Source organism: Eulemur rufifrons, chromosome 2 (genome assembly GCF_041146395.1).
Source record: "Eulemur rufifrons isolate Redbay chromosome 2, OSU_ERuf_1, whole genome shotgun sequence".
NCBI classification, from domain to species: Eukaryota; Metazoa; Chordata; class Mammalia; order Primates; family Lemuridae; genus Eulemur; species Eulemur rufifrons.
The window spans coordinates 61,176,151-61,204,085 of NC_090984.1; the positions used below are offsets into that span (position 1 = coordinate 61,176,151).

Sequence of the window (27,935 nt, forward strand, 5' to 3'; positions counted from 1 at the left end):
TCCTGTTCTCAGAGCTACTGTTTAAACAGAAAACAAACGGGCCTTTATTACAGTATGATGTCATGACTCCATTTGTAACAGATCCAGCCCTGGGGTTATCCCTGGAAGGCAGCAAGCAGGGCCGACTCAAAATGGGTCTGAGGCCCAAAATCTTTGGTAAGGCATGAGCTGGAACTGGACTGAGAGGTGGTCTTAGGGCCTGTTAGGGCCTGGGCAGGCTCTGTTCTCTCTGCCCCAGCTGCAGCCTGCAGTCTAGGTGAGGCCCAGTACGGTCTGGAGCTCCTGGGCCTTGTCAACAGGCAGTGAGCCCAGCGCCGTATGGAAACTGTCGGTGTGCTGTCTGGCCAGGAACGTCAGGAGCAGCAGCAGTGAGGCCTTGGTGTCTGGGTGGAGAATGAGAGGGAGAGGTCCTGGGGAAGGACTGGGACCCTCAACCTTTGCTGCCCCAAGCCCTCTGAGCCCTGCTGCTCCCTGCCTCCCCCCAGCTCCTACCCACAACTGCCACCCTCACCTTGTGGGATTTTGTCGTCAGCAAGAATGAGGCTGCAGATGCGCAAGAGCTCAGGAGCCACATCTACAACCTGTGGGGAAAGAATGGCTGACTCAGGGGCAGTAGCAGCCCTAGGCCCCAAGACTCGGGTGGGTCAGGACCCAGGAGAGGCAGAATCTCCTTTTAAGGTTGTCTGAGCCTGATACTGATTCACAGGCACGTGAGACAACTGCGAACATGAGAGAGACCAATGAAACATGGTGGTAATAATTTTTTTTTAGAAAAGATGGGGGATGTGTGACAAGATGATTAAAGTCATAGCCTCAAGACAAAAGAAGCCAGACACCCAGGAGGTGCTCCACCAACACAATAGTCTCTAAAGGTGTAAGACAAAGGTGACACAGAAACACTGGGACATGCGTCCAAACCCAGCCACATGGTATAGGGAAAACGTCTTTAGAAAGCAGAGCTTCTCTGACTGAAATGTACAGGAGGGTGGCCAAGGGGTACCCAGGGCTCCATGCAGCACAGTCTGAAAGAGCTGTGGTCTAGGAAATTAGCCCAGGAAAGCTGCAACTTCTGGCTCAGAGCAGAGGGTAGAAATGGAGCTCCCTAAGGAAAAACGCTAAGTGGAGAAAGCCCCTCCTCTCCCATTCAGAACTGGCTACCAATCCTTGTAGATAAATAAGAAAATGGATGACTAAGGAGTGTCTACGGACAGCGGAAATTGTCACCCTGCACAGTTGCAACTGCCACCACCTCTCCCTCTCCCTGAGACTGGAGCACTGCACTCCCCTCTGAGGGCTGCCAGCATGGAGGTTACCTGGTCAGGGCTGCTCTGGTACAGGAAGCTGAAGAGGTGGCCTATGGTGACCCATTCCTCCAAGTCCTCCTTCAGTGGCAGGGCATGCAGCAGGGCAGCCAGCACCTGGAGATACAGATGCCTCAGGCCAACTGGCCCTGACCTCTCCGCCACCCTCCTCGGCTTCCAGGCTCTGCCTGTGACTCCCCCTCCCTCACCTGAGGCTCTGGTTTCCTTGTGGGACTAGCCATCAGCAGGCGGGCGAGTGCTCCGCAGATGTTGTCACGGACACGGTCATGTCGCTCCCGTGCCAGGAGGGGCAAAAGGATCCCCAGCAGCTTGGGGAAGTGTCTGGTCCACAGTCAAGGAATGGGCACATACATGGGTAGATCTCGCCCATCCCCAAATCCTAAGGGCACTCCCAACCAGTCCCCCCTTCTGCAAGTTAAGGATACTCCTGGGCAGGGCAGCCTCCATGCTCTGCCAGCACACCCAGCCCAAAGATGGCATTGCTCCGCACCTCAGGGTCTGCCTCCCGGGAGGTGCTCAACAGCACAGGGAGCAGCCGAGACACAAACTGGGCTGAGGCAGCACCCAGCCCCTGAATCGACTCCGCCAAGGTTCCCACCGCAAAGGACTTCTCTGCCACTGTGCAGCCCTGCTTCTGATGGGGCAGGGTGGGGAGGAATACAAATCATTCTGGGACCAGGATAAAGGCTGGGGTAGGCACTGGGTACACAGGTGGGCTAGGGTTCTAAGCCAGAGGACGGACACTCACTGTCTTGCATAGCAGTAATGGCAAGAAACCGGCAAAGAAGGGGGCAAAGGCATCTCCCCCGGCCGCAGCTGCCAGGGCAGGGATGGCTTCTCCAGCATGCTCTAGCAACATGGCGTCGTATTCAGCCTGTGGAGCCAGGTCAGGGGCTGGAGCACCAGGGCGAGCAGCTCTGTGTGCCCACCTCCCCACCATGCTCTGCCACTGGCTACAGGTGGTCCCTGGGGGTGCCCCTCCCAGGCTGGGCTTTTTCATGGCCCAGCTTCTTCACCTGGCCCTGCTTCCACCTATCACTCCAAGCCCACCCCAGTCCACACTGCTCTCCTTTTTTTTTTTTTTTTTTTTGAGACAGAGTCTCACTCTGTTGCCCAGGCTAGAGTGAGTGCCGTGGCGTCAGCCTAGCTCACAGCAACCTCAAACTCCTGAGCTCAAGGGATCCTCCTGTCTCAGCCTCCTGAGTAGCTGGGACTACAGGCATGCACCACCATGCCCGGCTAATTTTTTCTATATATATTTTTAGCTGTCCATATAATTTCTTTCTATTTTTAGTAGAGATGGGGTCTCGCTCTTGCTCAGGCTGGTCTCGAACTCCTGAGCTCAAACGATCCGCCCACCTCGGCCTCCCAGAGTGCTAGGATTACAGGCATGAGCCACCGCGCCCGGCCTGCTCTCCTTTCTTGAACTCCCACTGGCTTAGTGGGATCAGAGTTGCACCATTCTGGCCATTACCAATCTCTTCTAGTGGCCCTGGCTGCCCCAGCCCAAGTCCAAGTGCACACTCTACCCCTGCCCCTGTGAGACTATCCAGACTGCCTGGTCCCAAGTTTTCATCCATAGCTCTCACCTGGTCATCCTCATCCTCATCCTCCTCGTCAGTATCCTGACAGGCTGTCTGCAGGAAGAAAAAGCTCAGCTTAGCCTGGGCTCTCCTGCCCCTTCTCCTTCTCATGGGGGGCAGGGATGGAGCTGGACAGCTGGATTTGTAGCCTCTGACTATCCCCCGACCTAGGGCCTGACTCTTAGGGCCTGGCACTAGGGCCTCTTCCCGAAGCCCACCTGCCCAGCTCACCTTCCTCTGTAGCACAGCCTTGAGCATGCAGCAGAGCTCGGCAAGGCGCCCAGGGGGCTGCAGTGTTAGGGTCCCACAGGTGCGCAGTACCACCGTCAGGGCCTCCAGCACGGCCATCACCACCTGGCGCTCCTGTTCCCCATTCACTGCCTGCATGTAGGATGGCACCACCCGGGCCAGGGCAGCCTGCAGAGCTGGGGATATTTTTGGCTGAAGCCCCAGTCAGGCCTTGCCCCTCGCCCAGAGACCCCAGCCTCGCCCCGCCTCCCCTTCTCACCAGCAGTGTTGGGTTCTGAGGGACAGCTTTGACAAGTCTTGTACAGTGCACAGCAGAACTGACCCAGAGCCTCATGGGCTGCCTTCCGCACATTCAGGTGAGGGCACTGTGGGATAAGGAGGGTGGTATGTGCCTGCCATGTGCAGGGTGAACATGGGTCCCCAGCCTGAGGACACCCCCCCCCCCCCCGCTGTGCCCACTGGCCCACTCACCTCCAGCAGTTTGAATACTTCTTCAAAGACACTTTCCATGTACGGAAGGAAGGCCACACTGTGGAGAGACACACGGCCGTGGGGAAGGGGCTCCCAGGTAGGTTCCCAGTGCCAGGAAAGGACGGACGCTCACCTCGTATTCACAGAGATCTCCCCCAGAGCAGAACAGGCATCTTCCTTCTCATCGAAGAAGGCATTCTCCACGCTGTACCTAGAGTAAGGTGAGGAGGCAGCGGTGATCAGGCACTAGGAAGAGCAGAGCTGGCACTGGGCCCTTATCCAAAATCAAAGTCTAGACTCCTCTCACCCGGAACAGTACCCCTCCGCACCCTGAGATCTCGGAGTCATCCTCCTCTTCCACATCCTCATCCATGAGCTCCTCCTCTTCCTCCCCATCACTCTCATCGTCAAACAGAAGGAAGGAGCTGCTTCCATCATACTGAGGCTGGAGGGAGGCACAGCAGGGCCTTTGGCTCAGCTGGGGCCCAGGAGATAAATCGCACTGGAGGGTTGGCCTTGCCCAACTGGCCCAGCGCACCCACCCTCTGCTCACCACAATGCCCTCGGTGGAACGCAATGACAGCAGCATGAGCGTAGTGATTTGTTGCAGATGGGGCGCCAGGTCCTCACCCATCAGCCCTGATAAGGCTGCAAACAGGCTGTACCTGGTTGAAGCAGACAGAAGCTGTGTGGTCCTGCCTGCTACAGCCAGACAGGATGGGGGAGCCTAGAGAAACCTGGGTATGGTCCAAAACCAGAGGTCTGGGGTCTGGGGTGGGGACTGTGGGTCCAGTGGGTGGGCAGGAGGGGTGGGGGCAGGGGCAGGGTGAAGGTAACTCACGTGCAGCGCCGCAAGTCAGGGTCGTCTACCTGGTCGCAGAGGCCCAGCCCCAGCTGGCAGCATTCCTCAGCCAGGGGCCTCATGGGCTCCCCCACTGCTCGTGCCAGCACCCCCAGTGTCTCTGTGGGGTCAAGGGCTCCATTAGCATCAGAATATGGAGGTGGGCTAGGGGACCAAAGGTGGCAGCTGGAAGAAGTTCAGAAATCCCACCCTACTTATAGGTACAGCATGGAAGATGCCTCCTTTGATGAGAAGGAGGACACTCATGCTGCCCCGGGGTGGGTCTCTGTGAACACCAGGTGAGCACTGCACCTTCCCTGGCACTGGGAGCCCCCCACCCACCGAGGCTCTGGATCTGCACAGGCTGAAGGTCCTCATGACGTGTCAACAAGAATTCTTGCAGGTGTTCCATGATGGTAGGGAAGTAGGGCAGCAGGGATGCCTGGGCAGCTGTGGCTGCAGGACAGAGGACAGAAGCAGAGCTGAAGGGGAGCTGGGACCACCTGCTACAGGCTCCCTGGGTGAACCCCATGCCCACACCTCCTGCGTTTCTCCTCACCAATGGCACCAAGGGCGCTCACAGCCAGCTCCTTGGCCCGAGGGCTGCTGGGGTTCCTCAGAGGCTGCAGCATACACTCCATAAGCTCCGGAAGATAAGGCTGCACTTTGGGCCCTGTGGGAAAGGACGTTCCTCTACCAAGCAAACCAGGTCTCCTGCCTTCTGTGGGATCACCTCCCTCTGGGCTGACCCTCCTTGTGGCCCTGCCACACCCCTATTCCCACAGCTGGCAGCAATTTGGGGATATGCATATCCTGTGCCCCTTAGCCAAAGCTGTGGCCCCACCCCTCTCCCAGTGCTCCCCACTGCCATCACTACCTAGGTTCTCCACGAAATTCTCCATGGCATAGCAGGCCTTGGCTAGGTGGTGTGTGTGTCCAGGAGGCACCGACTTCAGGTAGGCAATGAGCAGTGGCATCACCTCCCCTGAATAGCTGCTGATATGGGGCTGGGGGAAGGAGCAATCGGGGCCTAAGTCAGGTTCACCTGCAGGGCACACAAGTGCCAATGGCAGCAAGGATGCTTAATGAGATGAAAACTGAGGGGAAGCTGGTCCCTGGCACAAGCAGGGGACTCTGAAGTGGCAGCTGCCCACATTCAGCCTTGCTGACCTGTAGGTTCTCTGAGAACTGGCCCAGGGCAAACAGCGCAGCATTGCGCACAACTTGCGAGGGGTCCTCCAGGCCCTTGCACACGATCTGCAGCAGTGGGGACAGCAGTCTGCATAGGGGCAGGACAAGAGAACATAGTCTGAGGAGCAGGACCTAAGAGCCCTAGGCTGACCTGTTCTCCTCTTCATTTCCCCCGGAAAAACCAAGGATTTTCTGTCACCAGATGGTAGGCACCATCCCTTGGTCCCTATAGCTGCGATGCAGTTTCATTTATCTTCCACACCATGACACTTTTGAGAATGGGAGGGAATGCTATTGATAATTAAGCCTGAACAATAAGCATAAACCACGATTGCCATGATCCTCCACCCCATGGCCCCCTGACCCCAGAACAGGGGAACAGACCTCTGCCTGATGTGGTCACCAGCTCCGTCAGACAGCACAGCCAGCACCAGGAGCCCAGCTTTGCGCTGGTACGGGCTCTCGCTCTGCAAGGCCTCTTCCACCATGGGCATCTAGGGGAGTACATGGCATTCTCTTGAAACTCCTGCAAGAGCCTGCCCATTTCTGTGGCAATAGGCTCTTTATACCTCCCAGGGTCCAAACATCCTTGGCGTCAGGGGACTAGGCACACCTGGGGGTAGGGACACCAGAAGAACAGAGCCACACTTACAAGCTGGGGACAGAGCTTCTCAGGGGGCAGGTGTAGCGCCAGCATATCCACAACCTGAGATAGGATGAGAAGACTTTGCTTGACCCCATCTCTGCCTCCCTAACCTCCTACAGCCACCTAGCACCTTGCCCCTGCCCCTGTCCCATATCCCACCTGTACAGCAAAGTGCTTGGGGGTCTCCCCCATCAGCCCAATGTCCAATTCTTCCTCTTCTGAATCCTGGTCCTCAGGATCCAACTGCCCCAGAGGGGGCTCAGCAGCCATAATGGGGAAAAGGGTTTGCAGCAATGGTGGCAGGAGACGATTCTTCAGTAAGGCCTGACAGAGAAGAACAATGTCCTTGAGAATCTGCTTCCAAGATGGGTTCACATTAAAAATTCTAGGCTTTCAGGCCACAAGGGGTCCAATAGGAGATTCCCAATCTTCCTTGCAGGAGCTGGGGTGAGGCCAGGCCAAGGCTTGAACTTCCATGGTACTTTAGATACCCTGAGATAGACAGAAAGATCCAGGACAGAGACTACAGGTGGAGATAAGGGTGGGGTGGTGTGTATCAAACGGCACTCACCTTGCTCTTGATTTTGACCAAGAAATTGAGGCAGCAGAGAATACGCACACGTATTGCGTTGCCCAGGGCCACGTTTTTAGCAACCTGCTCAGAGACCAACAAGAATCAGAGACAGGCAAGAAAACTCCCAGCAGAATGTGCAGCAGGGGCTGTGCCTTCCCCATGCTCACCTCCAGGCAGAATGTAAGGACCTCAGAGAGGTGGGGAGTAATGATGGGTACTTCCGACTCCAGCAATTCATCCAGGGCCTCCAGGGCCTCGCAGGCTTTTGCCTGACAGACAAACAAATGACAGGGTTACCACGCTCCTCTTCAGTGAATGAGGCTGCATACCCCCATACTCTCCTTCCAGCAGAGCTCCTGCCCACCTGTGCTTACCTCATCTACAGAGATCAGAGCCTGCACTGCCACGATGAGCTTGGGCACCAAAATCCGAGCAGTAGGCTGGGGGACACAGGATGAGCTAAGTCACAAAAAGCATCATGCAGCCTAATCTCAGGCCCCAGAAGTTGGCAGCTTCCTCATAGCTTGAACTCTGAGGAGCCCAAGCACACCAGCCAGGCCCAGCCACCTACAGTATCCTCTCTCAATTGTTAGAAGGCAGGTAAAGAATCTGAAGCAGCTCTGTAACCCTTAAGGGTAACGACATAAAGGCCTGAGGAAAGGGAGCCAGGGAGGTGAGGGCCCACATCTCACCACGTCGTCAGTACTGAGGTAGGGGGCCATTGCGGTCAGAGTGCGCAGGGAGTAGAAGAGCAGTCCAGGAGAGCCCACCTGGCCAAGAGTCTCATTCAGAAGCCGAAGAAGCTCCCGGTGGCGGGATTGGAAGGCCTGGGGCCGGGAGGTCACCACCACACTCAGCAGCAAAAGCCCCATCTGATAGAGAATTGGGGATGGGAGGGAAAAGCTAACACAGTCTATCCAGCCCCTCAGTCCCTACATCCTGCCAACTGTGTGATGGTACGTACCTCTCTCTCAGGGCTGTGGGGGCTGTGGGTACTGTGCTGAAGAAGCTGCATGAGCTGAGGCCAGCCCTCCAGGCCTTCCTTTCGAAAAATGGTGGCCGAAAGCTGGGCCAGGCTGAGGCTCACACAGTGCCTGCAAACAGGAGAGAGGTCCCCCAGTCACCCTGCAATACCCTCTCCTGCACTGAGTGGCCCAACCTCCATGGGGTGGCCAGGAGAGAAACCTTCAGATATGAACACAAGTCTTTGCCAAGTTGGGACACATGAGACAGCAGCTGGAGGGAACCCAGCAGCATTGGGGGTATGTAATCTGGTGAGTTCAGTCTCATTCTTCTAGCTTGGGTTTGGCAGATCATCACAGCCTATTCTCAAGAACTTTAGTCTTCAACACAGCCTTAGAATCCTCCTTCTACCCTCAGACTGAAGTCCCTGCCCCCCAAGTCCCAGCCTGGAGCTGAAAGAGAAGGCAGAACCCCAGAGACGGTCTCAGTCTAGATAGAGTCAGTTAGGATCTGGAGAGAAGGCGGTGGCACTTACTCTGTCTCTCTCTGCAGGGCCGTCAGGATCAGGGACTTGAGGCTGGAACATAGGTGGCAGGTGTTTGATACCCGGCCTGCCCAAGAGCCACCTCAGCCTGGTCCCGCCCCGCCCCAGGCCCAGCCCACCTCTCCCGTTGCTCCGCTGCCAGTCGTCGCCAGCGGGTGTTCAGTCGTCTGCGGGTCAGCACAGCCGCGAACTGGCGGACCTAGGGCGAGGAAGTAGGGATGTTGGGGTCCGGGCAGGAAGGTGCCAAGCCGGCCGCAGGGGGCAGATGCTCGGGCCTGACCAGTGGCGTACTGTAGAAAGATCGGCGGGAAGGGGCAGGGACCTCACCTGAGGGTCGGTCGCCAAGGCCAGCAAGTCGCAGAGAGCCGGCAAGGCAGCAGGGTCCCGAAGAGCGATCTGGAGCCGCTCGGTGGCCTGGGGGAAGGCTAGGGATCAGAGTCGGCCCTTTCCCGCAACCTCCCGCTCACCTTGGCAGGGTCCCACCTGCCCCATACCTGGCGGATGCGCTCGGTGTCCGGCAGCAGCAGCTCCCGTAGGAGCTGCTCCAGGCCGGCGGGCTCCATGGCAGCAGCTGAGCCGCCGCTACGGGACCGGAAGGGGGAGGGACAGCACGTGGAGGTTCCAACACCCACTTCCGGCGGATAGGGCGTTGCTGCGCGCCTCGCGGGTAGCCACGGTGATTCAACTCACTTCCCACACAGAGCTCCGGCTCTGCCACTTCCGTTAGGATGAGCGCCGGCTGAGCCGCGGAAACAGGGCCCTTCCAAAGTAGGTTCCACGCGCCGAGAGTTCCCAAACTAGGTTGGAGAACTCGGGTTTCGTGCATTCAGCTGCCAACTTGGCTTTCCAAGGGACCGTGCCCTTAACGGCAGGACTCGAGTTCCAACATCCAGACCAAAACCTCCAACTACAGCATCCTTTTTCTTAATAAATTTTATTTAGATAATTGTAAAAAGAAAAATCAGGACCAAAACTAAAGGCAACTTAAAAAGTTCAAATATATACTCCTTATATAATAGAGACTTATAATTTCCAGGCCCTCTCTAGGGAAGGGAGGCCCAAAGGGCAAAGCAACAATGCCATCACACAATTCAGTCACTCAATGAGAAGAGAAGCTGGTAGGAGAGCTCAATGGGCTGTGAAGAAAGGGAGAGAAGAGCAATAGTTCTGCCATCCAGAACTCAGTCCATCTTGAGGTTAACATAGATATAACGGATGAACTTTAGGGAAGAAAAAAAGGAGATAGTGCCCAGCATGAGGAAAAAGACGTAACCAGTGAGTAAGGAGTAGCCAAAGAACTCTACTGTCTGTACTGCCCCTGACATGTTGGAGCGTCGGGCATAGTAGAAAACTGAGTAGAGGAAGATGAAGAGGCCAGTGGAGCCAACACTCAGCACAGATCGCCACCACCAGCGGTAATCCTCTCCAGACAACTGGAAGTAGGTGAGTGCAATGGAGATGCAAGCCCCCACACTCAGCAGGATGGCGAAGACAAAGAAGAGGATGCCATACAAAGTGTACTGCTCCCGACCCCACACTGTGGCAAAGATGTAGTACAGCTCCACAGAGATGGCACTGTGAAGAGAAGAGATGATACACAGCATTAAAGGGCTGTGCACCGTCAGCACAGTGGCTGGGCCAAAATCCAGCCCCCACCCTCCCATGTTGCTAGGTCACTGTGGAAAGTGAGTCCACCCCACTCTCTGGTTTCATGGGGAATTTTTTTTTTTTTTGCCTATGATTAGCTGCTCTCATTTCAAGAACAACTTTCCTGATAGATTGAGAGCAGGGATCTTGTCAATTTTATTTAACACTGCAGTATCTGCCTGGCACAAAGAGGTAGTCAACAAATGAATGAATAATCAAATGGGCTTTAAGCCTCACATGGTGCCTCTAAGGCATTAAGGTCAGAAACCAGGAAGATGGTGAAGGGAGCAGTGTCTCTGGAGACCTTTACAAGTGAGACACTCTCATATCGGAACTGATTCAAGCTCAGTCCTGCTTGGGAATAGGAGGAACCATTTAATGATTTCTGAATGGTACAGCTGAACCAGGGATTATCACTGACGTTGGGTTAGGGTATTCGGTGAGTGGGGACAGGAAAAGCTGAGGTCAGGAACCTGAGAGTGAGGGCCATGGAATAAAGGGAGGATACCTGAAAGGCAGGAAGCCTCCAACAGTCATATGGATGACAGTAGACTTGTACCAGGGCTGGGGTGGGATCTCCCGGGCGATGTTCTTGGTGCGACAAGGTGCATCAAAGGGGCTAGCGTTGTTCTTCCCGAAGATGCCTCCAATGACAGTGAGGGGAAAGCCCACCAGCAGCCAAACCGTCAGAAGCAGCAGGATAGTGGTGGCTGGCAGAGCCTGTGTTGAACCATTGGCCCAATGCACCGAGTTCACCACACTCCACGTCAGGAAGAAAGGCACTGTGGGATGGGCCCCCAGAGGGAGGATCAGCACTAGGACTATATCCCTGAGGGCATCCACTCACACTGGCCCTAAGGGGAGGGGATGAAGCAGCTAACAGCAGACCTGTGCTCCTGGGTGTCCATGCTGAGTGAACCCACCTTTCATATCCCATTGTTCTTTGTTCTCTATCTTACAAACATCCCCTCCCCTACCCAGTGTCATTAAGAATCAAGGTAGCTGCTACATAATGATCTTGGAGTGACACAAATCCACCTGCCTCCAGGGGCCTGTCTTGCCATGGTACTGGTAATTCCTAGCATGAGATATTTCTTTGGATTAAGGCCCTGTTCTCAGAAAGCCCTGGTTCAGATATAAATGGGATGGGATGTAATTCAGACACCCAGGATTGGGAACAAGAAGGATTCTGAATGCAGACCACTACCACCTTTGAAAGGGCAATCTGGTTTGAAAGGCTAGAGTGGGCCCACTTCAAAAATGAAAAAAGAGGGAATATCAAAAAATAAATTCAGGGTGTTACTTTAGTGGAATGGTTGAAAATACAGGCTGTAAAGCCAGACTGCCTAGGTCTGAAACCTGACTCACTACTTTTTAGCAGTGCAATCTCAGACAAGTTACTTAACCAGCCTGAGTTCAATTTCCTCATCTGTGTAATGGGACTATTACCTACTTCATACAGTTATTGTGGGGATTAAATGAGATGAAGGCATGTTGAGTGCTCACCACACTGCCAAGGACATTTTTTTTTTTTTTTTTTTTTTTGAGACAGAGTCTTGCTCTGTTGCTGGGGCTGGCATGCAGTGGCGTCATTATAGCTCAATGCAACCTCAAACTCCTGGGCTCAAGCGGTCCTCCTGCCTCAGCCTCCCGAGTCGCTGGGACTACAGGCCCATACCACCACGCCTGGCTAATTTTTCTGTTTTTGTAGAGACAGGGTGTCACTCTTGCTCAGGCTGGTCTTGAACTCCTGGCCTCAAGCAACCCTCCCGCCTTGGCCTCCCAGAGTGCTAGGATTCCAGGCGTGAGCCACTGTGCCCAACCTGCCAAGGACATGTTAAGGGCTTAATAATTTTTACCTATTTAAAAGAAATGCATTCTTGTCTTTTTTGGGGGAAGGTTTTCTTATTAATTCTGTTTCTTTTGCCTATATTCCTTCCCTTCAAGCCTTATTCTAACTCTGTCCCAAGTTCCATGATATGTTCTTGATTTCTAAGTCCAGCCAGGCCCACCAGGGAAAGGGAAGTCCTCACCAGAGAAGAGACTGGTGGTGAGAATGATGTTCCACACCCAACGTTCGCCTCCAATCTGCCGGTAGAAGTGGCTGGACACGTAGCCAGAGATGCAGCAGGTCAGGGCATACAACAAGATGGCTGCGGAGTTAATGGACCCATGGCGGTGCACATTGAACATGCCCAGCAGTGCCATGACAATAATGCCTGCAGGGTGGTAGTGGAAAGCCTGTGTTAGGCCTCACCTGTCCCTCTTCTAGCCATTTCAGAGGAATCAGGTCTTTCTCCCAGACCCAGGGCCTCCAGCAAAACAATCTCCCCAATTCTGTTGTCCAGAAAACCCACAATAGAATATATACATCCTTGATAAAGCCACCCCATCCCTTAGGTCTGCCCCTCATCTCAGACAAAAGAGAAGATCCACTGACCTTTTCTGAACAAACTACCTACCTAGTTCTACCCCTGAGAGAAATCCCTGATTAATTCTTATCACCTCACCAGTGCCAAGGGCCAGGAACTGGGCACCCACGCCAAGCACAGCACAGAGCAGACCACGGTATGGAGGGAAGCGGAAGACATCTGTATGGATAATTTTCCAGCCATTGTCACCCTGGTCAAAGTCATCACCAGAACTTCCAGAAGTGGTCTCCTCATCCAAGTTATAGCGAGCCAGGTCATTCCGAAGCACACGCATTAGAATGACAGCCACAAAACCCACCAGTAAAAACACAAGCACCATGGAGTTGATGATGGACAACCAATGGATTTCCAGTGTTCGGGGAAAGAAACCACCATCATCACCACGGCGCCTGTCACTCCGCCGCTCCACTGAAGTCTCAGACCAGCGCACACTGTAAGTGTGGGTAAGGCCTAGGAACTCATCGGGTCGTAAACCATCCAAGCTGTGGGGCTTGACATCCCGCACTGAAACATTGGCAAATATAATTCGATCTCCATGGAATTCTAGGTGGAAGTCCAAATGGGTCCAGAGTCCTATCTTGTGGCTGTGTGGCAGGAAGCCACTCTCCTCCATGTAGCCAACAAAGCCACGGATTGGCAAGTCATCCACCACAAATTCAAAGTAGTATAGTTCCTCAATGGCCTGGCGCAGCTGCTCCACCTATAAGGAGTAAGTCAGGAGTTGGTCACACAGGTTAGAGCAAGGTTTCTCAATTTCAGCACTCTTGATGTTTGGGGCTGGATAATTCTTTGTTGCAGGGGGTGCTGTCCTGTGCATTGTAGGAAGCAGCATCCCTGGCTTCTTCCCACTACACTCCAGTAGCACCCCTCAGTTGTGACATCAAAACTGTTTCCAGACATTGCCAAATGTCTCTTGGGAGACAAAACTGTCCCCTGTTGAGTATCACTGGCTTAGACTCTACTATGTTGGGGTTCTCCAAAAAGAGTAAGTATGACTTGACAGGGTTAAGGCCTAGAAAAAGGAGAGAGGCAATGTGTAAGAAGGTGTGGAGTAGACTAAGGAGAAGTGTCAGGATTCACTAAATAAAAAGTACGATAGGGAAAGCTAGGGAGAGACTAAAGGAGCCGACTAAGAAAGAGCCAAGAGGTAGGTATGGAAAGAAAAAGAACCATGTAGGAGTGATAGCTGGGACCTTATTACCAACAAAGAAGCTTGCAGTAAGGAGCCCTGGGTTCTAATAATATCAGCTCTGCAATTCATTATCTATGTCATCTTTATTAAGGACATTTCTTAGTTGAATTAGAATAAAATCACCTCCCTTGTCTGCCACACGGGGTTGTAGTTAGAATCAAATAAGAAAATTTCCATAAAGGTACCCTGAACCTTAAATGTAAGGCACTTGTTGGTTCTTAGGAAGGAGGGCTAAGTGATAAACAGTGTAAAGGGCTGACCTGTGCAGAACTGAGCTGCATGTGGCACAAAATTCTCTTCTCCACATTCTCCCGAAAGCGGATCTCATACAAAGACTCGGCCATTCGGTCCCCATCCAGCACTTCACCGAGGCTAAGGCTTTTGTGTCGTATCTTCTCAGGGCAGCAGACTGGAAGCTGATAGTAGTGGTAAGTTTCCTGAGGATTATGGTAGGGTCCCACTTTGTTGACATATAGAATGACAGGGTCACCGGCCTTGTAGTGTGTCACGCCTTCCACCCCTGGCTCATGGCCTGTGCCCAGCAGCAATATCAGTACTGGCAACCACTGGCAGCTCCAACTTCGAGGGTGCCCTAGGATTGTCATCCTTAAGGCAGTGGAACCTGTTTGGGGGAGTCCTGCGGTTGGTTACAGAAACCGGGGATCAACTAATGACCCCCTAGTTTACGTCTCTCGAATTCACACCCATTGCTCCACTTCCTCCCAGTGGCCCTCTCAACCCCCATACTACTCACTCCACATCTCCCTATCCCAAAGACTGGGCTCCACCTCTGCTCTCTAATCCTTCCAACTTGGGGTTCACCCCTCCCGAAGCACGCGCCCGCCCGCCGGGGACCCCTGCAGCGCGCGCTGGCCCGTTTCCATGGCAACTCCTTGGCCTCGCACCTCGGGTCCCTTCCTGCCACAGCCCCGCGGTCCTCACCGCGCGAGAAGGGCTGGCCGAGGCAGCGCCAGCGGCCCCTGCAGCCCTGTAGCTGCCCCTGGGCTCCCGCCGGGTTTTCCCCGTGAGCGGCGCGGTAGCGGCGGGTTGGAGAGGACCTGATGGCTGACCTCCACGGAGTCGTCCGCCGCTGTGCCTGATCGCGGCAGTTGCGGCGACACGACCCTGGACACCGCAGTCGGCTCAGCCAAGTGCTGCTGGATAAGCTTTCTCCAGCCGGAGGCCCGACCCAGCTACACGGAACCCGCAAGGCTGGGCTCGCCCGTCCCCGGCGGGGGGTCCTCCCGGCAATCAGGAGAGCAGCCCAGGACACGTCAGTCTTACCACTTCCGTCCTCACTGGCGGGGACCTCAGCCTGGCCGAAAGTTGCTTTCCTGGATCTAGGGGCCCTCTCCCTGCTGTGGCAGCTCTGACTCTTCGCGTACGGTTTCCCGGGGAGGAGGCTGAGGCCTAGCAACGAGGACGAAGGCGCCCCTTCGGGACAAGAATAGCTGCCGGGCCGCCCGCTTGTTTCCGGGAAGAGTTGGGGCCCGAGAGCCTGTGCCGGGAGCGTCCGCCTGTGGCTCGCGCTGGTGGAGGCCTGAGAGCTGTGACAACCACCCGCGCCCAGCGATGGCCAGGGAGATGGAGCACCAGCGGCGGCTGAGTCCGCACCCAGTGGACGCCGCGAAGCGTTCGCCGGCTGAATCGATGAGACTTGCCTTCGGCTGCTGAGGCCGAGCCGCGAGAAGGAGGTTCAGAGGTCCCCCAACCCGGGCAGGGGTGAGGCTTTGCGCATCGCTCCCATGGGAAGGTCCCACCGTCTGAATCTCACCTCAGTTCTCTCTTACCTGTCATGAATGGCCCGCGTCAAAAGAATAAACATAGATAAGAATGACTTCCCGGGACAGACAGCGACCTTTGGTTGCCCGACGACTAGCAAGGCGGAGGCCGGTCTGGTGTACAGAGGCACGCAAAGAGATAGGGTGCCCTTCTACGCTGTGAGTTGGGCAGCTTGTCAGGGTTGCTGTTAGAGGTAAAGAATTTTGCCATCCGTTCGTTTCTTTCTGTGCTTTTGTTCTTACTTTTTACTTTGTGTATGTCTTGGGGCTTCTCTTTTTATTGCAGATTATTTTTGAAAGAGTTTACCCTTGTGTCTGTCTCAGCCATTTTATTTTATTTTATTTTATTTTAAGACAGAGTCTTGCTCTGTTGCCTGGGCTAGAGTGCTGTGGCGTCAGCCTAGCTCACAGCAACCCCAAACTCCTGGGCTCAAGCGATCCTTCTGCCTCAGCCTCCCGAGTCGCTGGGACTACAGGCATGTGCCACCATGCCTGGCTAATTTTTTCTATATATTTTTAGTTGTCCAGCTAATTTCTTTCTATTTTTTTTCTTTTCTTTTTTTTTTTTTTTGAGACAGAGTCTCACTCTTTTGCCCAAGCTAGAGTGAGTGCCGTGGCGTCAGCCTAGCTCACAGCAACCTCAAACTCCTGGGCTTAAGTGATCCTCCTGCCTCAGCCTCCCGAGTAGCTGGGACTACAGGCATGCGCCACCATGTCTGGCTAATTTTTTCTATTTTCAGTAGCCTGGCTAATTTCTTTCTATTTTTAGTAGAGATGGGGTCTCGCTCTTGCTCAGGCTGGTCTCCAACTCCTGACCTCGAGCGATCCACCTGCCTCGGCCTCCCAGAGTGCTAGGATTACAGGCATGAGCCACTGCTCCCGGCCTTCTTTCTATTTTTAGTAGAGATGGGGGGGGTCTCACTCTTGCTCAGGCTGGTCTTGAACTCCTGACATTGAGCGATCCTCCCACCTTGGCCTCCCAGAGTGCTAGGATTACAGGCGTGAGCCACTGCTCCCGGCCTGTCTCGGCTATTTTAAAGGGATCTGCTGCCAAGGGACTTACCCCTCTGGAAATCAGACCTCTGGGTAGTGACTTCCGTTTGGCCACCTGGGAGCCACGTGTAAGGAAGCTGACTTAAGTTTCTCTCTTCTTGGCGGAAGAAGTACAGTGGAAAATCATAAGTGGCTTCTGGCCTGAAAAGGCCTTCATTTACCTACTTCCACAATTATTGCCCTTTCTGACTCAGCCCTTCCCCCTGCAGACATAGGTGAGGTTCCAAGAAGTAAGTGGTTGAGTTTTTTAGACAATGAATTTTGTGATTAGAAAAGTAACTTTGAGTGGTTTTGGAATCATCTTTAACTGACAACCACCTGGTATATAAAGCTAGAAACCTGGGCTTTTTTCTCAATATCCACCCCTCAAATATCAATGTTACTAAGCCCTCTCCACTTATTTCCTGAATATCTTCCAACTGCTTGCCCTCTACCACTGCCTTGGTTCAGGACTCATCCATCTTCTCTCACCATAACAACTATCTTGCTAGTCTACTGGTCACTTTCTTGGATCATTTTTCACATTGCTACTGGAAGGATTTTTTAAAATCAGAATCTCAGAGGCATCAGTATTTTTAAAAATTCTTTAAATTTTTATTTAGGCCGGATGTAGTGGCTCATGCCTGTAATCCTAGCACTCTGGGAGGCCAAGGCAGGAGGATCACTTGAGGTCAGAAATTCAAGACCAGCCTGAACAAGAGTGAGACCGTGTCTCTACTAAAAATAGAAAACATTAGCCAGGTATGGTGGTGCGAGCCTGTAGTCCCAGCTACTTGGGAGGCTGAGGCAGGAAGATTGTCTGAACTCAGGAATTTGAAGTTACAGTGAGCTAGGCTGATGACAGAGCACTCTAGCTCAGGTAACAGAGCAAGACTCTGTCTCAAAAAAAAAATTTTTTTTAATTAATTCTTTAGATACAGGGTCTCCTGAGTCCTAGCCTCCCAAGTAGCTAGGATTACAGTTGCGTGCCACAATACCCAGCTAATTTAAAAAAATTTTTTATAGAGATGAGGTCTTGCTATGTTGCCCAGTCTCGTCTTGAACTCCTGGCCTCAAGTGATCCTCTTGCCTTGGCCTCTCAAAGTGCTGGGATTACAGGCATGAGCCACCATGCCTGGCCCAGTATTTTTACAAAAACAAGCTGTGATTTTAATGCACACCAAAATTTGACCATGAGTTATATACTCATGGATATAACTCAAGGATGAAGTCAAAATAGCCTGACATATGAGGCCTCTCAGACTTGGATCCTAATTACTTCTCCAGGTACACTCCCCTTTTAGAACCCTTTGCTGTGTTCAGATTGAAATCTTGCATGTCATGTTCTGAAGCCTATAAGCCTCATGTTGTTCCTCCTGCCTAAACCAATCAATCTACCATTCTCTATTTAACCTGCCTGGAGGAACCCTTTCTTTTTTTTGAACAGTATGAATGTCACCTTCTGTATAAAGCCTGCCTGTACATCCTGTACATCTCCTTCTACGTTTGTTTAAATAGCATGTTATCTTACTGCACTGTTTTTAACTTCCTTTTTTTTTTTTTTTTTTTTGAGATAAGAGTCTTACTCTATTACCCTGGGTACAGTGTTGTCATCGTAGTTCACAGCAACCTCAAACTTCTGGCTCAAGGGACTCTCCTGCTTCAGCCTCACCGGTAGCTGGGACCATAGGTGCACGCCACAACACCTGGCTAATTTTTCTGTTTTTAGTAGAGATGGGGTCTCACTCTTACACAGGCTGGTCTTTTTTCTTTTCTTTTCTTTTTTTTTTTTTTTTTAAAGCCAGTCAAATTTAGCAGTGGGGGGTTGAATACCAACTTTAGTGACACTAATGTTAATAAGTTCTGATAACCCACTACCATCGGACCAGCCTGGTCTTGAACTCCTGAGCTCAAGCAATCCTCCTGCCTCAGCCTCCCAAAGTGCTAGGATTACAGGTGTTAGTCACCTTGCCCAGCCTGTTTTTCACTTCTTATATGTCTGTCTCCCTTGCCAATTTCTAACTCCTCACAGGAAGACTATAATTTGTCCACCTTTGTGTCCTTAGGACCTAGCAGTGTTTTTGTATATAGCAGGCAGCTTAATGCATGTTCCTTGAAGGAATTAGTTTGCCCTCTATACATGATGAGACTAGAGCTGCCACCAAGTCACCTATCCAGGGGCCAGCTTATAGGAGCAGAAGATGGGCAGGACTGGGTGGGCCTCCTTACCATGGTGTGCCTGGGTCAACCGCTCCATCTTGCTACATTGAAGATGTAGAGTTGGCTTCCAGCAGAGCTTTGGAACCATCCTGGCAGCAGGGTCAGACTGTCAATAAATGGGAATTTATTGGTTGCCCATGGCATAATCTGTTATTGGAGTTTTTGTTCTATTTTGGAGGATGGAAGATACAAGAATTTGGATTCTTCCCTTGTTATTTTCTCTGCTTCCCATCTCTCAACCTTCTATACAAAATCTTAAATCCAGATAACATCTCTGTAACCACAGCCTCCTGTCCTCACTCTTGTCATTTCCACCAAACTTGTTCTTCCATTCCACTGAGACCTACAACCTCTCCTCCTGTCCCTTTGGCATGTTTCTAGCTTGTCTACACATGCAGCTTAGATTCTGCATTCCATCATTTCAGCCACATTCTTGCTTATGTTCTTGACACCTCTCTCTCATTGTTTCATTGCAATTGCCAAGCAGAACCCTAGTCCCAGCCACTCGAGAAGCTAAGGCAAGAGGATCACTTGAGCCCAGGAGTTTGAGGTTGCTATGAACTAGGCTGACACCATGGCACTTTAGTGCCTGGGTGACAGAGTAAGACTCTGTCTTAAAAAACAAAACAAAACAAAAAGATGTCTTTCAAGGTTAGATTCCTAGAACATGCTTCAACACCTTGCAATTCTCTCACTCATGTGTTTCTCATGCTGGATTGTAAACTCTTGGAGCATGGTCTCTATTGGCCTTATTGAACTAAGGGAGCAGCAGTGGGCTTGGAAGCCTGGAGTGTATTATTAAAGAGATAATTAGGAGGTAGAAGAGACAGGATTTGATGATAGATTGGATGTGGAGACCAAGGCAGGGAAAAGTCTGGAATGACACTTGGATGACAATTGATGGAAGTACTCAGCACACTGGTACACAGAGTAGGTGCTCAATAAACATGAATGAAGGGGCTGGATCTATAGAGGGAGTCTCACCAGATTGTGAAAGTTCCCTTCAGGAATGAATGTTTTCCAAATGGCACTTCATTGTCAAGCTTTGTGGCTAATGATGGTTAGAAGGTAGATTGTGACGTGTACGGAACGTGGTACTCTGGGGGAGTTCCGTAACCAAGAGGAGGAAGGAACAACAGCCAGTGGAGACAAAAAGAACTGCTTCTCCTTTCTTTCCCCCTCCAAGTTCCTAGCGGAGGGCTGAGCCCAGCTTCCCAGACTTGTGTGACTACACAGGCAAGCATTCTGAGACTAACTTCCCATTGGTACCCTAGCCTTCAGTGGCTCAAGGTGTTGGCCTGTCAGTAGACAGGAGGCTTCCAAGTAGCAAAGCTCCCTGTTCGCAGCAAGCCCGACACCATGGGGAAAGGAGATGCCTTAGAGGCAGCACCAACCACTGGAGCCTACCGCTCTGTCATGGAGGAGTATGGTTACGAGGTGGGCAAAGTCATTGGCAATGGCTCCTATGGGACAGTGTATGAGGCTTACTACACAAAGCAGAAGGTCATGGTAGCTGTCAAGATCATCTCAAAGAAGAAGGCCTCTGAGGACTATCTTAACAAGTTCCTGCCCCGTGAGATACAGGTTGGAAAGGGCTGGAAGAGGGAACTGGAGCTTGGGACTAAGCTGTTTGAGGTTCCTCAGAAGGGGTATGGCTAGGAGAGGGTGGGGTCAGAATTCCCCAAACCAGAACTAAGCAGCTAGGAAAATTCTTTAATGTAAATACAACTTCTTTCCTACTCACCTCTAGCCAGCCAAAAAGTAAAAGTACAAAACAAGAGTTTGCCCACAGGCCACCAGCCCTCTGGGGGTCGGGGTTTGATCCATTGCAAAGTTCTAAGTAAGTAGCAGAGGGCTGGGAGTGCAGCCAGGGTTCTCCCTTCCCAGATTTGATGGGTCTCTCTCCTGGGGTCAGGTAATGAAAGTCTTGCGGCACAAGTACCTCATCAACTTCTATCAGGCCATCGAGACCACATCCCGAGTATACATCATTCTGGAGCTGGCTCAGGGTGGTGATGTCCTTGAATGGATCCAGCGCTATGGGGCCTGCTCTGAGCCCCTTGCTGGCAAGTGGTTCTGCCAGATGACCCTGGGCATTGCCTACCTGCACAGCAAGGGCATCGTGCACCGGTGAGGGCACTGCCACCTGGACTGGGGCCTTTGAGCTCTCAGGGGGTTTTATGCATGTTTCCTATTTTCTGCCCTTTTTTTCCTCCCTTGAACTCCCTCCTCAGTATTGGCCCATTCGTCCACTCTATTTTAGTCATCTGGTCAAGGACACTCATAAAGTACTCACTGTGTACAGAATACTTTATGAAATACAATGGTGAGCTCCCAGTGGTCCTCAGATCCCAACTTCTCTCTCTTTCCCTTGGGCTCTGCTCACAACTCCATGGCTATCCTTTCTCTCCACCATGTGACCTCATAAGCATCTTCCTCCCACTTTGCCTATCCCCATCTCTAGCCTCTGACCCCTGGCCCTTCAGCTCCTGGTCTAATACTAAGCCCTCTCTCCAGCCTGACCCCCAGCCTTTCTGCTGCTGGTAGGGACTTAAAGTTGGAGAACCTGTTGCTGGACAAACGAGAGAACGTGAAGATATCGGACTTTGGCTTCGCCAAGATGGTGCCTTCTAACCAGCCTGTGCGTAGTAGCCCTTCTTACCGCCAACTCAACTGCTTTTCCCACCTCAGCCAGACCTACTGCGGCAGCTTTGCTTATGCCTGCCCGGAGATCTTGCTAGGCTTGCCCTATAACCCTTTCCTGTCCGACACCTGGAGCATGGGCGTCATCCTCTACACTCTCATGGTTGCCCGTCTGCCTTTTGATGACACCAATCTTAAGAAGCTGCTGAGAGAGACTCAGAAGGAGGTCACTTTCCCACCTAACTACACCATCTCCCAGGAGTGCAAGGTGCTGGCTCCCCCAGGAGGGCTGAAGCCTCAGGGATGACCCGAAGGGAGGGGTATATACCCAACCTAGGCCTCCCAACCCTGGGGACAGGGGAAAGGCTCTTCCTATGCCAGAGCCATCTCACACTCTAGCCTTGCCCTATAATAGTGGGGAGGGCTTAAAGGGCCAACCACTGGACTCCAAACCTTAAATATGCTTGATATGTAAGTTCTAGCTTCTATACCTTTATGCCAAAAGGGTACTATACAAGGGATTCCCCCAAGGAACTCTTACCTGCCCCTCCAAGGAGTTAAATGCCTGGCTCTCCAGGATAAAATCAACCACACTCCCTCTCACCAGAGTAGTGTGATGGGCCATCCTGCTTCTTTCTTAGATCCCACTGCTCATTGCCTATGTGGCACAATGGGGAGCAAACTCAGCCAAGACCTCTCTCTCCCCGCCCTAGAACCTGATTCTCCAGATGTTACGCCAAGCTGCCAAGCGTGCCACCATCCTGGACATCCTCAAGGATCCCTGGGTGCTCAAGTTCCAGCCTGAGCAACCCACCCATGAGATCAGGCTGCTTGAGGCCATGTGCCAGCCCCCGACCACCACTAATCGTCACCAATCCTTGGAAATCACTACCTGAAAATGGCTGAGGGAGGAGGCTGAGAGAGGAGCAAAGCAGGAGGGTCTGGGGCTAAAAATATTTTATATGAAAAATAAATCTGATTTAGTTTTATCAGCTAGCATCAAAGACAGTCTTTCTTCCTGGGAACCTTAGTAAGGAACATTGCTCAGAGTAAGAGATGGACTTCTGTCAAAAGCCTGTAACTAGGCCGGGTGCGGTGGCTCATGCCTGTAATCCTAGCACTCTGGGAGGCCGAGGCGGGTGGATCACTCAAGGTCAGGAGTTCGAGACCAGCCTGAGCAAGAGCGAGACCCCGTCTCTACTAAAAATAGAAAGAAATTATATGGACAACTAAAAATATATATAGAAAAATTAGCCGGGCATAGTGGCGCATGCCTGTAGTCCCAGCTACTCGGGAGGCTGAGGCAGTAGGATTGCTTAAGCCGAGGAGTCTGAGGTTGCTGTGAGCTAAGCTGACGCCACGGCACTCACTCTAGCCTGGGCAACAAAGTGAGACTCTGTCTCAAAAAAAAAAAAAAAAAGAGCCTGTAACTAGTAATCTTGACACCTGTGTAAGTCAACAGTGTAACTGACAATGTAGCTTATGGGGGAGGGGGTGCTCTGATAAATGCCTGATTTTGGAAAGCTTTATTATTCCAATTAAGTACATACTCATTATTTTACATCTTTGTGCTGTCTAAATGTTCAAGCAGTGGGGCAAAAGTCCTGGTTGCTCCACTTTGACTATGGCTCTGCCTGCCTATAGTCCAAAGTGATGGCACTGTTTGTTCTTTTAGACATGGGTACTAAGGTGTATGAAGTACGTTGGTTCCTTTTTCCTCCAGTGTCACCTTCACCATTGCTGAAACAGTACCAAGGAGTCAGAGCTCCTCACACTATTGCTCCCAGACACAGAAGTGACAAATCAAGCCTTCTAGTAGTGAAAACTATTAACTATGGGTTCTGGATAAAGGAAAGCTACTTGTTCCTTCTGTCCCTTGAAGGATACTCCCTCCGTGTCATTGCAAATGTGCTTTGCAAAGGAAAATGGGGCCGTCTTGGCAGAGGCACAACTGGGGGAAAGTGATGAGGGAAGACTCAGAGATGGCTCCACATGGTTCTAAGAGAAATAATAGATGGCAGTTTCTTCAGCCTCAGCACTAGGCAACTCTAGGACAAACCAACTTGAAGGATGAAACAGTGTCTGTGTGGAACATAGGTTAAGATATTGGAGATGCCCATTTGCCCTAAGTTCCAACCCCCCTTCATCGCTCCCATTATTATTCATTGCATGAAACAAGGCTCCACGGACCAGGCAGAGTTCCCAGGGTAGACAAGGCAGTATAGATACTAGGGTTCTATCTGCCCAATTTTATTGGGAACAAGGACACTGTAACTGTTATCGAAGAGAAGGGAGCCCAGGGGCTCCTCCCACAGTAAGATTTTCAGAGTTGGAGCCAGGGCTGCGAGGCCAACAGAGCCCTTTCTCAGGCGGGGTCACACCACCACCTTCAGCAGGACCTCCCCAGAAAGCTATGCTCCTTTAGCTTAGCACTTGGCACTTAAGGAAAAGGGGCCAAGAAAGGCAGCATAAGGCAAACAAGCCCAGACTCATCAGGATACCCACTCAGCCAACTGCTTTAGTGCTTCTTCATCTTCATCCGCCTTGGGAGCTTCTGGGAACAAAGATACCCAGAGAAAGAAAGGAGAAATGTTAAGGTCTCAGCAACTCCCAATTATCCCCTGCTGTGACATTCAGAGCCTATGGAATTCTCTCTCCCCAGCAATGAAACTAAAAGGTGTGGTCCTTCTGCTTGCTGGGCTGCTGCCCATTCCCATAGCACCTTTGTGCAAATTAGGAAAAAGGTGCTTATTGCTCCCAGCATTTGCAGCCCTTTTTTTTTTGAAAGAAGAGTCTTGCTCTGTCACCCAGGCTAGAGTGCCGTGGTGTCAGCCTAGCTCACAGCAACCTCAAACTCCTGGGGTCAAGCAATCTTCCTGCCTCAGCCTCCCGAGTAGCTAGGACCACAGCCATGTGCCACCATGCCCGGCTAATTTTTTCTGTCTATATTTTTAGTTATCCATATAATTTCTATTTTTAGTAGAGACGGGGTCTCGCTCTTGCTCAGGCTGGTCTCGAACTCCTGAGCTCAAACGATCCGCCTGTCTCGGCCTCTCACATGCTAGGGTTACAGGCGTGAGCCACCACACCCGGCCAATTTTTTTCTACTTTTAGTAGAGACAAGATCTTGCTCTTGCTCAGACTACTCTCAAACTCCAGAGCTCAAGCAATCCTCCTGCCTCAGCCTCCTAGAGTGCTAAGATTATAGGCGTGAGCCACTGCGCCTGGCCATTTGCAGTCTTAAACCAGAGTACACAGCTTGCTGAGTGGAGCACACGTTTTCAGTCCCCATTCCCTTCTAGCCAGGTGTCCTTACGAGGTCAACAACCTGCATGACTGTAGCAGCAGCGCTGTCTGCCTGACTCCTTTCAGGTGGGGTGGATGAGGAATAATCTTTCCCTATATCTCTCCGCCCCCCCCCACCCAAGTCCTTGAGACAACAGAACAACCCCACGTACCTGGCCCTGCAGGCAGATGTGTAGAGGGTACGCTAGGCAATTTGACTGGGGGTTCTTCCTCCTTGTCGCTCACGTTTAACAACTCCTGGGCCAATTCCTCCTGCTCTAGCTCCTCCAGCTCCTCCAACAGTTCATCCTGGATATGGGATGACAAGACTGTTCAAGATGAAGAAAGGAAACTTCTACTTCCAAACACATACTGTTTTTAGAGTTCACCCCCAAACATGCTCCAAGATCCTCTCTTGGCCATTCCTTCTGGACAGTCCCATGCTTTCTCCAATAGTTCCTGATCCCTCACCCCCAATCACCTCATCCACATCATCTCCAAAGCCCACAGGCCGAGAAATGGCATCTGAGATCTGCTGGGCCACCTCCTGTTGTTCTGTGATGTCAGCCATCAGTTCATCTACCTTGTCAATGTCCCTGAGAACAAGATACACAGCCAAGAAATCAGGCAATAACCCCCCTGACTTTCTCATCTCACACAAATGAAACTCCTTCTGCCTTGTGGCCTCACACTGACAAGCCCATGGCCATCAGGTAGAAGAGATCCCTAGAAAATTGTAAAGAGGCAAGTCTGGGCTGAGAAACAGCAAGAAGCCACATTGGAGAGGACAGGTTGCATTCCCTTCCCCAAAGGATCTTTAATAATTAGAGAAAAATCATCTTTCTTCCCTAGAATGCCCCAGGCAGCAAAAAGAACTTACCAGAAAAGCAAGGAGGCTGACAGAGATCTAGCCATGACAAGCATCTATACTATAAATTCACATTCTGAGAGGCTCTAAAGTTCAAAATGTAATACCAAGCCACCCTTCCCAGTGCCTGGGTCCTCTCCTCCCCTCCCCCCGTACCCACATGTCCTGGTAGGCCTTCTTCATGCCTCGAGCAGCAAGCTCCATGGTACGAAGCACTTCTGTATTGGTGGTGGCATTCTCAATGGCCTCACGTTGAAACTCCAGGGTGGATAATGTCCCATCAGTTTGTGCCAGTTGCTGTTCCAATCTTTTCTTCCTCCGCAAGGCCTGCAGGGCAGCTGACCCAACCCACACTCTGAACATCAGAGTCAGACGCACCACCTGCTTCCCACCTCGGCCCTCCCCATCAGCTCCTTTCCCTCATTACCTCTCTTATTCTTGGTCCCATGCTTCTTGGCTGTTTGGAGCTCCTGTTGAATCTTCTGCTCCAGAAACTCCTGTTTCTTGATCAGTATCTTCTCTGTCTCCTTTAGTTTCTGTATTGCTTCTTCAGGGGTTGGCCCCTTCTCCTTCTTCCCTGAAGAGTCCAATGGAGCAGCCCCATATGGTGTGAAGGAAAAATATTAGCCACCAATCATTGAGCGCATAGTACGTGCTAGGCACTTCACTGTATTATTGCTAATCCCTAAATAATTCTCTACAATGAATGTACTATCTTCACTTTACAAATGTGAAAACAGGCACAAAGAGGCTAAAAATCACAACTAGTAAGAGATTGTGTAGGAATTGAAATGTGGCAGTATGACTTCCAAAGCCAATATTCTTTTCACTGTTCCAACTGCCTTCAAGTCATTCCCAGTCACTTTTTTTTTTTTTTTTTTTGAGACAGAGTCTCACTTTGTTGCCCAGGCTAGAGTGAGTGCCGTGGCGTCAGCCTAGCTCACAGCAACCTCAAACTCCTGGGCTCAAGCGATCCTCCTGCCTCAGCCTCCCGAGTAGCTGGGACTACAGGCATGCGCCACCATGCCTGGCTAATTTTTTCTATATATATTTTTACTTGGCCAGATAATTTCTTTCTATTTTTAGTAGAGACGAGGTCTCGCTCTTCGTCAGGCTGGTCTCGAACTCCTGACCTTGAGCGATCCGCCCGCCTCGGCCTCCCAGAGTGCTAGGATTACAGGCGTGAGCCACCGCGCCCGGCCCCCAGTCACTTTTAATAATCACTGTTCCACTTGCTGTCTTAGAAGATGCTCAAGGTTCTGACTGCACAGGAGCAAATTGAATGAAGTACAGGGGGCTAGAGAAAAAGAAAATCTGATTCCAATTTTTCTCTTCTTCTATACTCAGAATCATTTTTCCAAATAAAAATCTGATGACCTCTGCCTGCTTAAAACCCTTCCATACTCTCCATTGCCTACAGGATAAAATGCAAAACTTTTCAGGGAGATTACCTTCCCTCCACACTTCCCTCCTCATCACGCACACTCGCTCTCACAAGGCAGCCAGAGCTTCTCTTTCCCCTAAATATACCATACTCTTTCCTGCCTCTGCGCTTGTCATAGCCTGTTACTGCTTCCTAGAGTACCTCAATTCTCCACCTGGCAAACTACTAGCCTTCTTGGTTACCACCCCCAATGCCTACTTCTGTGTTTCTCTGGTTTTTCAGGAGCAAATCCATCACTGAGTTGCTACATCATACTGTAAATGCCTGGTTTTGCTTGTCTCTCCCCACCAGATATGAGCTTTAAGAAGGCAGTCTTTCTTCTTCACCTTAGATCCCTCTTGCCCAGCACAAAATAGAACAAAGTTTAGGAAAGGACTGGATGAAGAGAGCGGGGAAACTCGTCCCCAAGCCTGAACACTGGGAGCCAAGCACGGTCGCCACGCCTTCCACTCAGGGAAGGAAGGCAGACGGGGGCAAGGCGCCCTGACAAGGCAGGCCTCTGGACCGGAGATGAGCCTTGCTCCGCCATCTCATCTGTTTTCGGGTCGGCCTGTCTCCTGGGTCTCCTCCCCTTCCGGGCGCAGCGCTCAGGCTGAACGTTGCCGCTGTCTCCGCTCCCCCCGCTCCGGCCAGCACCTCCTAGCGGACCAGTCCCGCCCGGGCTCACCCTTCCCGAAGAGTCTGCCGAGACCACTCATCGTGCCCTCGCCTCTCCTGCCTCCGCCCCTCGGCGTCCTGCACACTTCCGCCTTGTTCCCGGGAGGGTGAGGTCTCATCACGCAGGCACCAGCCTTAGCCAATCCCGCCTCGGGGCGCCGCCGCGACATCATCAACAGGCGCAAACAAGACCACCGCTGTCACGTGACCCGAGCCACCAGCCCCAGATCGACGCGCTCCTGTTATTTATTTTTTTAAAAAGGCCAGTCAAATTTAGCACTGGGAGGACGCGCTCCTCTTAAAGCTGCCGTTTCCTTTTCTACTACGTTGAAAAGGCCCCCCACACTCAC

The 27,935-nt window shown here is 51.8% G+C and overlaps 4 protein-coding genes across 11 annotated transcripts; 1 reads left to right on the plus strand and 3 right to left on the minus strand.

The window, feature by feature from the left end:
• Window positions 1-15: 15 nt before the first annotated feature.
• On the minus strand, window positions 16-9,137 carry IPO4 (importin 4). Of its 2 annotated transcripts, none has more exons than XM_069485857.1 (30): window positions 8,879-9,137; window positions 8,712-8,798; window positions 8,504-8,583; window positions 8,376-8,417; window positions 7,842-7,971; window positions 7,570-7,749; window positions 7,252-7,317; window positions 7,045-7,146; window positions 6,875-6,958; window positions 6,463-6,627; window positions 6,310-6,363; window positions 6,042-6,151; window positions 5,637-5,745; window positions 5,344-5,473; window positions 5,026-5,139; window positions 4,809-4,922; window positions 4,467-4,587; window positions 4,179-4,290; window positions 3,955-4,070; window positions 3,759-3,836; window positions 3,626-3,683; window positions 3,414-3,519; window positions 3,137-3,330; window positions 2,912-2,959; window positions 2,071-2,196; window positions 1,748-1,956; window positions 1,511-1,643; window positions 1,314-1,418; window positions 512-581; window positions 16-383 (listed from the first exon to the last, which is right to left on the minus strand). In XM_069485857.1, the coding sequence occupies exons 1-30, from the start codon at window positions 8,945-8,947 to the stop codon at window positions 253-255; spliced, it is 3,243 nt and encodes a 1,080-aa protein (XP_069341958.1). In that variant the 5' UTR covers window positions 8,948-9,137; the 3' UTR covers window positions 16-252. The 2 variants fall into 2 exon arrangements, with proteins under 2 accessions (XP_069341958.1, XP_069341966.1); XM_069485865.1 differs by having other exon boundaries at window positions 46-383; window positions 7,648-7,749.
• A 165-nt stretch (window positions 9,138-9,302) lies between these two features.
• TM9SF1 (transmembrane 9 superfamily member 1) lies at window positions 9,303-15,937 on the minus strand. 4 transcript variants are annotated; one of them, XM_069485886.1, is made up of 6 exons: window positions 14,598-14,715; window positions 13,916-14,277; window positions 12,542-13,163; window positions 12,065-12,250; window positions 10,540-10,813; window positions 9,303-9,959 (listed from the first exon to the last, which is right to left on the minus strand). In XM_069485886.1, the coding sequence occupies exons 2-6, from the start codon at window positions 14,258-14,260 to the stop codon at window positions 9,566-9,568; spliced, it is 1,821 nt and encodes a 606-aa protein (XP_069341987.1). In that variant the 5' UTR covers window positions 14,261-14,277; window positions 14,598-14,715; the 3' UTR covers window positions 9,303-9,565. The 4 variants fall into 4 exon arrangements, with proteins under 4 accessions (XP_069341987.1, XP_069342007.1, XP_069341996.1 ...); XM_069485906.1 differs by having other exon boundaries at window positions 13,916-14,071; window positions 14,598-14,714; XM_069485895.1 differs by lacking the exon at window positions 14,598-14,715 and adding an exon at window positions 14,940-15,937 and having other exon boundaries at window positions 9,346-9,959.
• A 2,088-nt stretch (window positions 15,938-18,025) lies between these two features.
• Window positions 18,026-22,451, plus strand: TSSK4 (testis specific serine kinase 4). Of its 3 annotated transcripts, none has more exons than XM_069485920.1 (4): window positions 18,026-20,272; window positions 20,604-20,818; window positions 21,206-21,599; window positions 22,045-22,451. In XM_069485920.1, the coding sequence occupies exons 1-4, from the start codon at window positions 20,048-20,050 to the stop codon at window positions 22,225-22,227; spliced, it is 1,017 nt and encodes a 338-aa protein (XP_069342021.1). In that variant the 5' UTR covers window positions 18,026-20,047; the 3' UTR covers window positions 22,228-22,451. The 3 variants fall into 3 exon arrangements, with proteins under 3 accessions (XP_069342021.1, XP_069342031.1, XP_069342041.1); XM_069485930.1 differs by having other exon boundaries at window positions 21,236-21,599; XM_069485940.1 differs by having other exon boundaries at window positions 18,026-19,924; window positions 21,236-21,599.
• Window positions 22,452-22,784: 333 nt separating this feature from the next.
• On the minus strand, window positions 22,785-27,766 carry CHMP4A (charged multivesicular body protein 4A). Of its 2 annotated transcripts, none has more exons than XM_069485962.1 (6): window positions 27,596-27,766; window positions 25,912-26,061; window positions 25,645-25,822; window positions 25,098-25,212; window positions 24,790-24,925; window positions 22,785-23,882 (listed from the first exon to the last, which is right to left on the minus strand). In XM_069485962.1, the coding sequence occupies exons 1-6, from the start codon at window positions 27,756-27,758 to the stop codon at window positions 23,824-23,826; spliced, it is 801 nt and encodes a 266-aa protein (XP_069342063.1). In that variant the 5' UTR covers window positions 27,759-27,766; the 3' UTR covers window positions 22,785-23,823. The 2 variants fall into 2 exon arrangements, with proteins under 2 accessions (XP_069342063.1, XP_069342055.1); XM_069485954.1 differs by having other exon boundaries at window positions 22,785-23,885.
• Window positions 27,767-27,935: the final 169 nt, after the last annotated feature.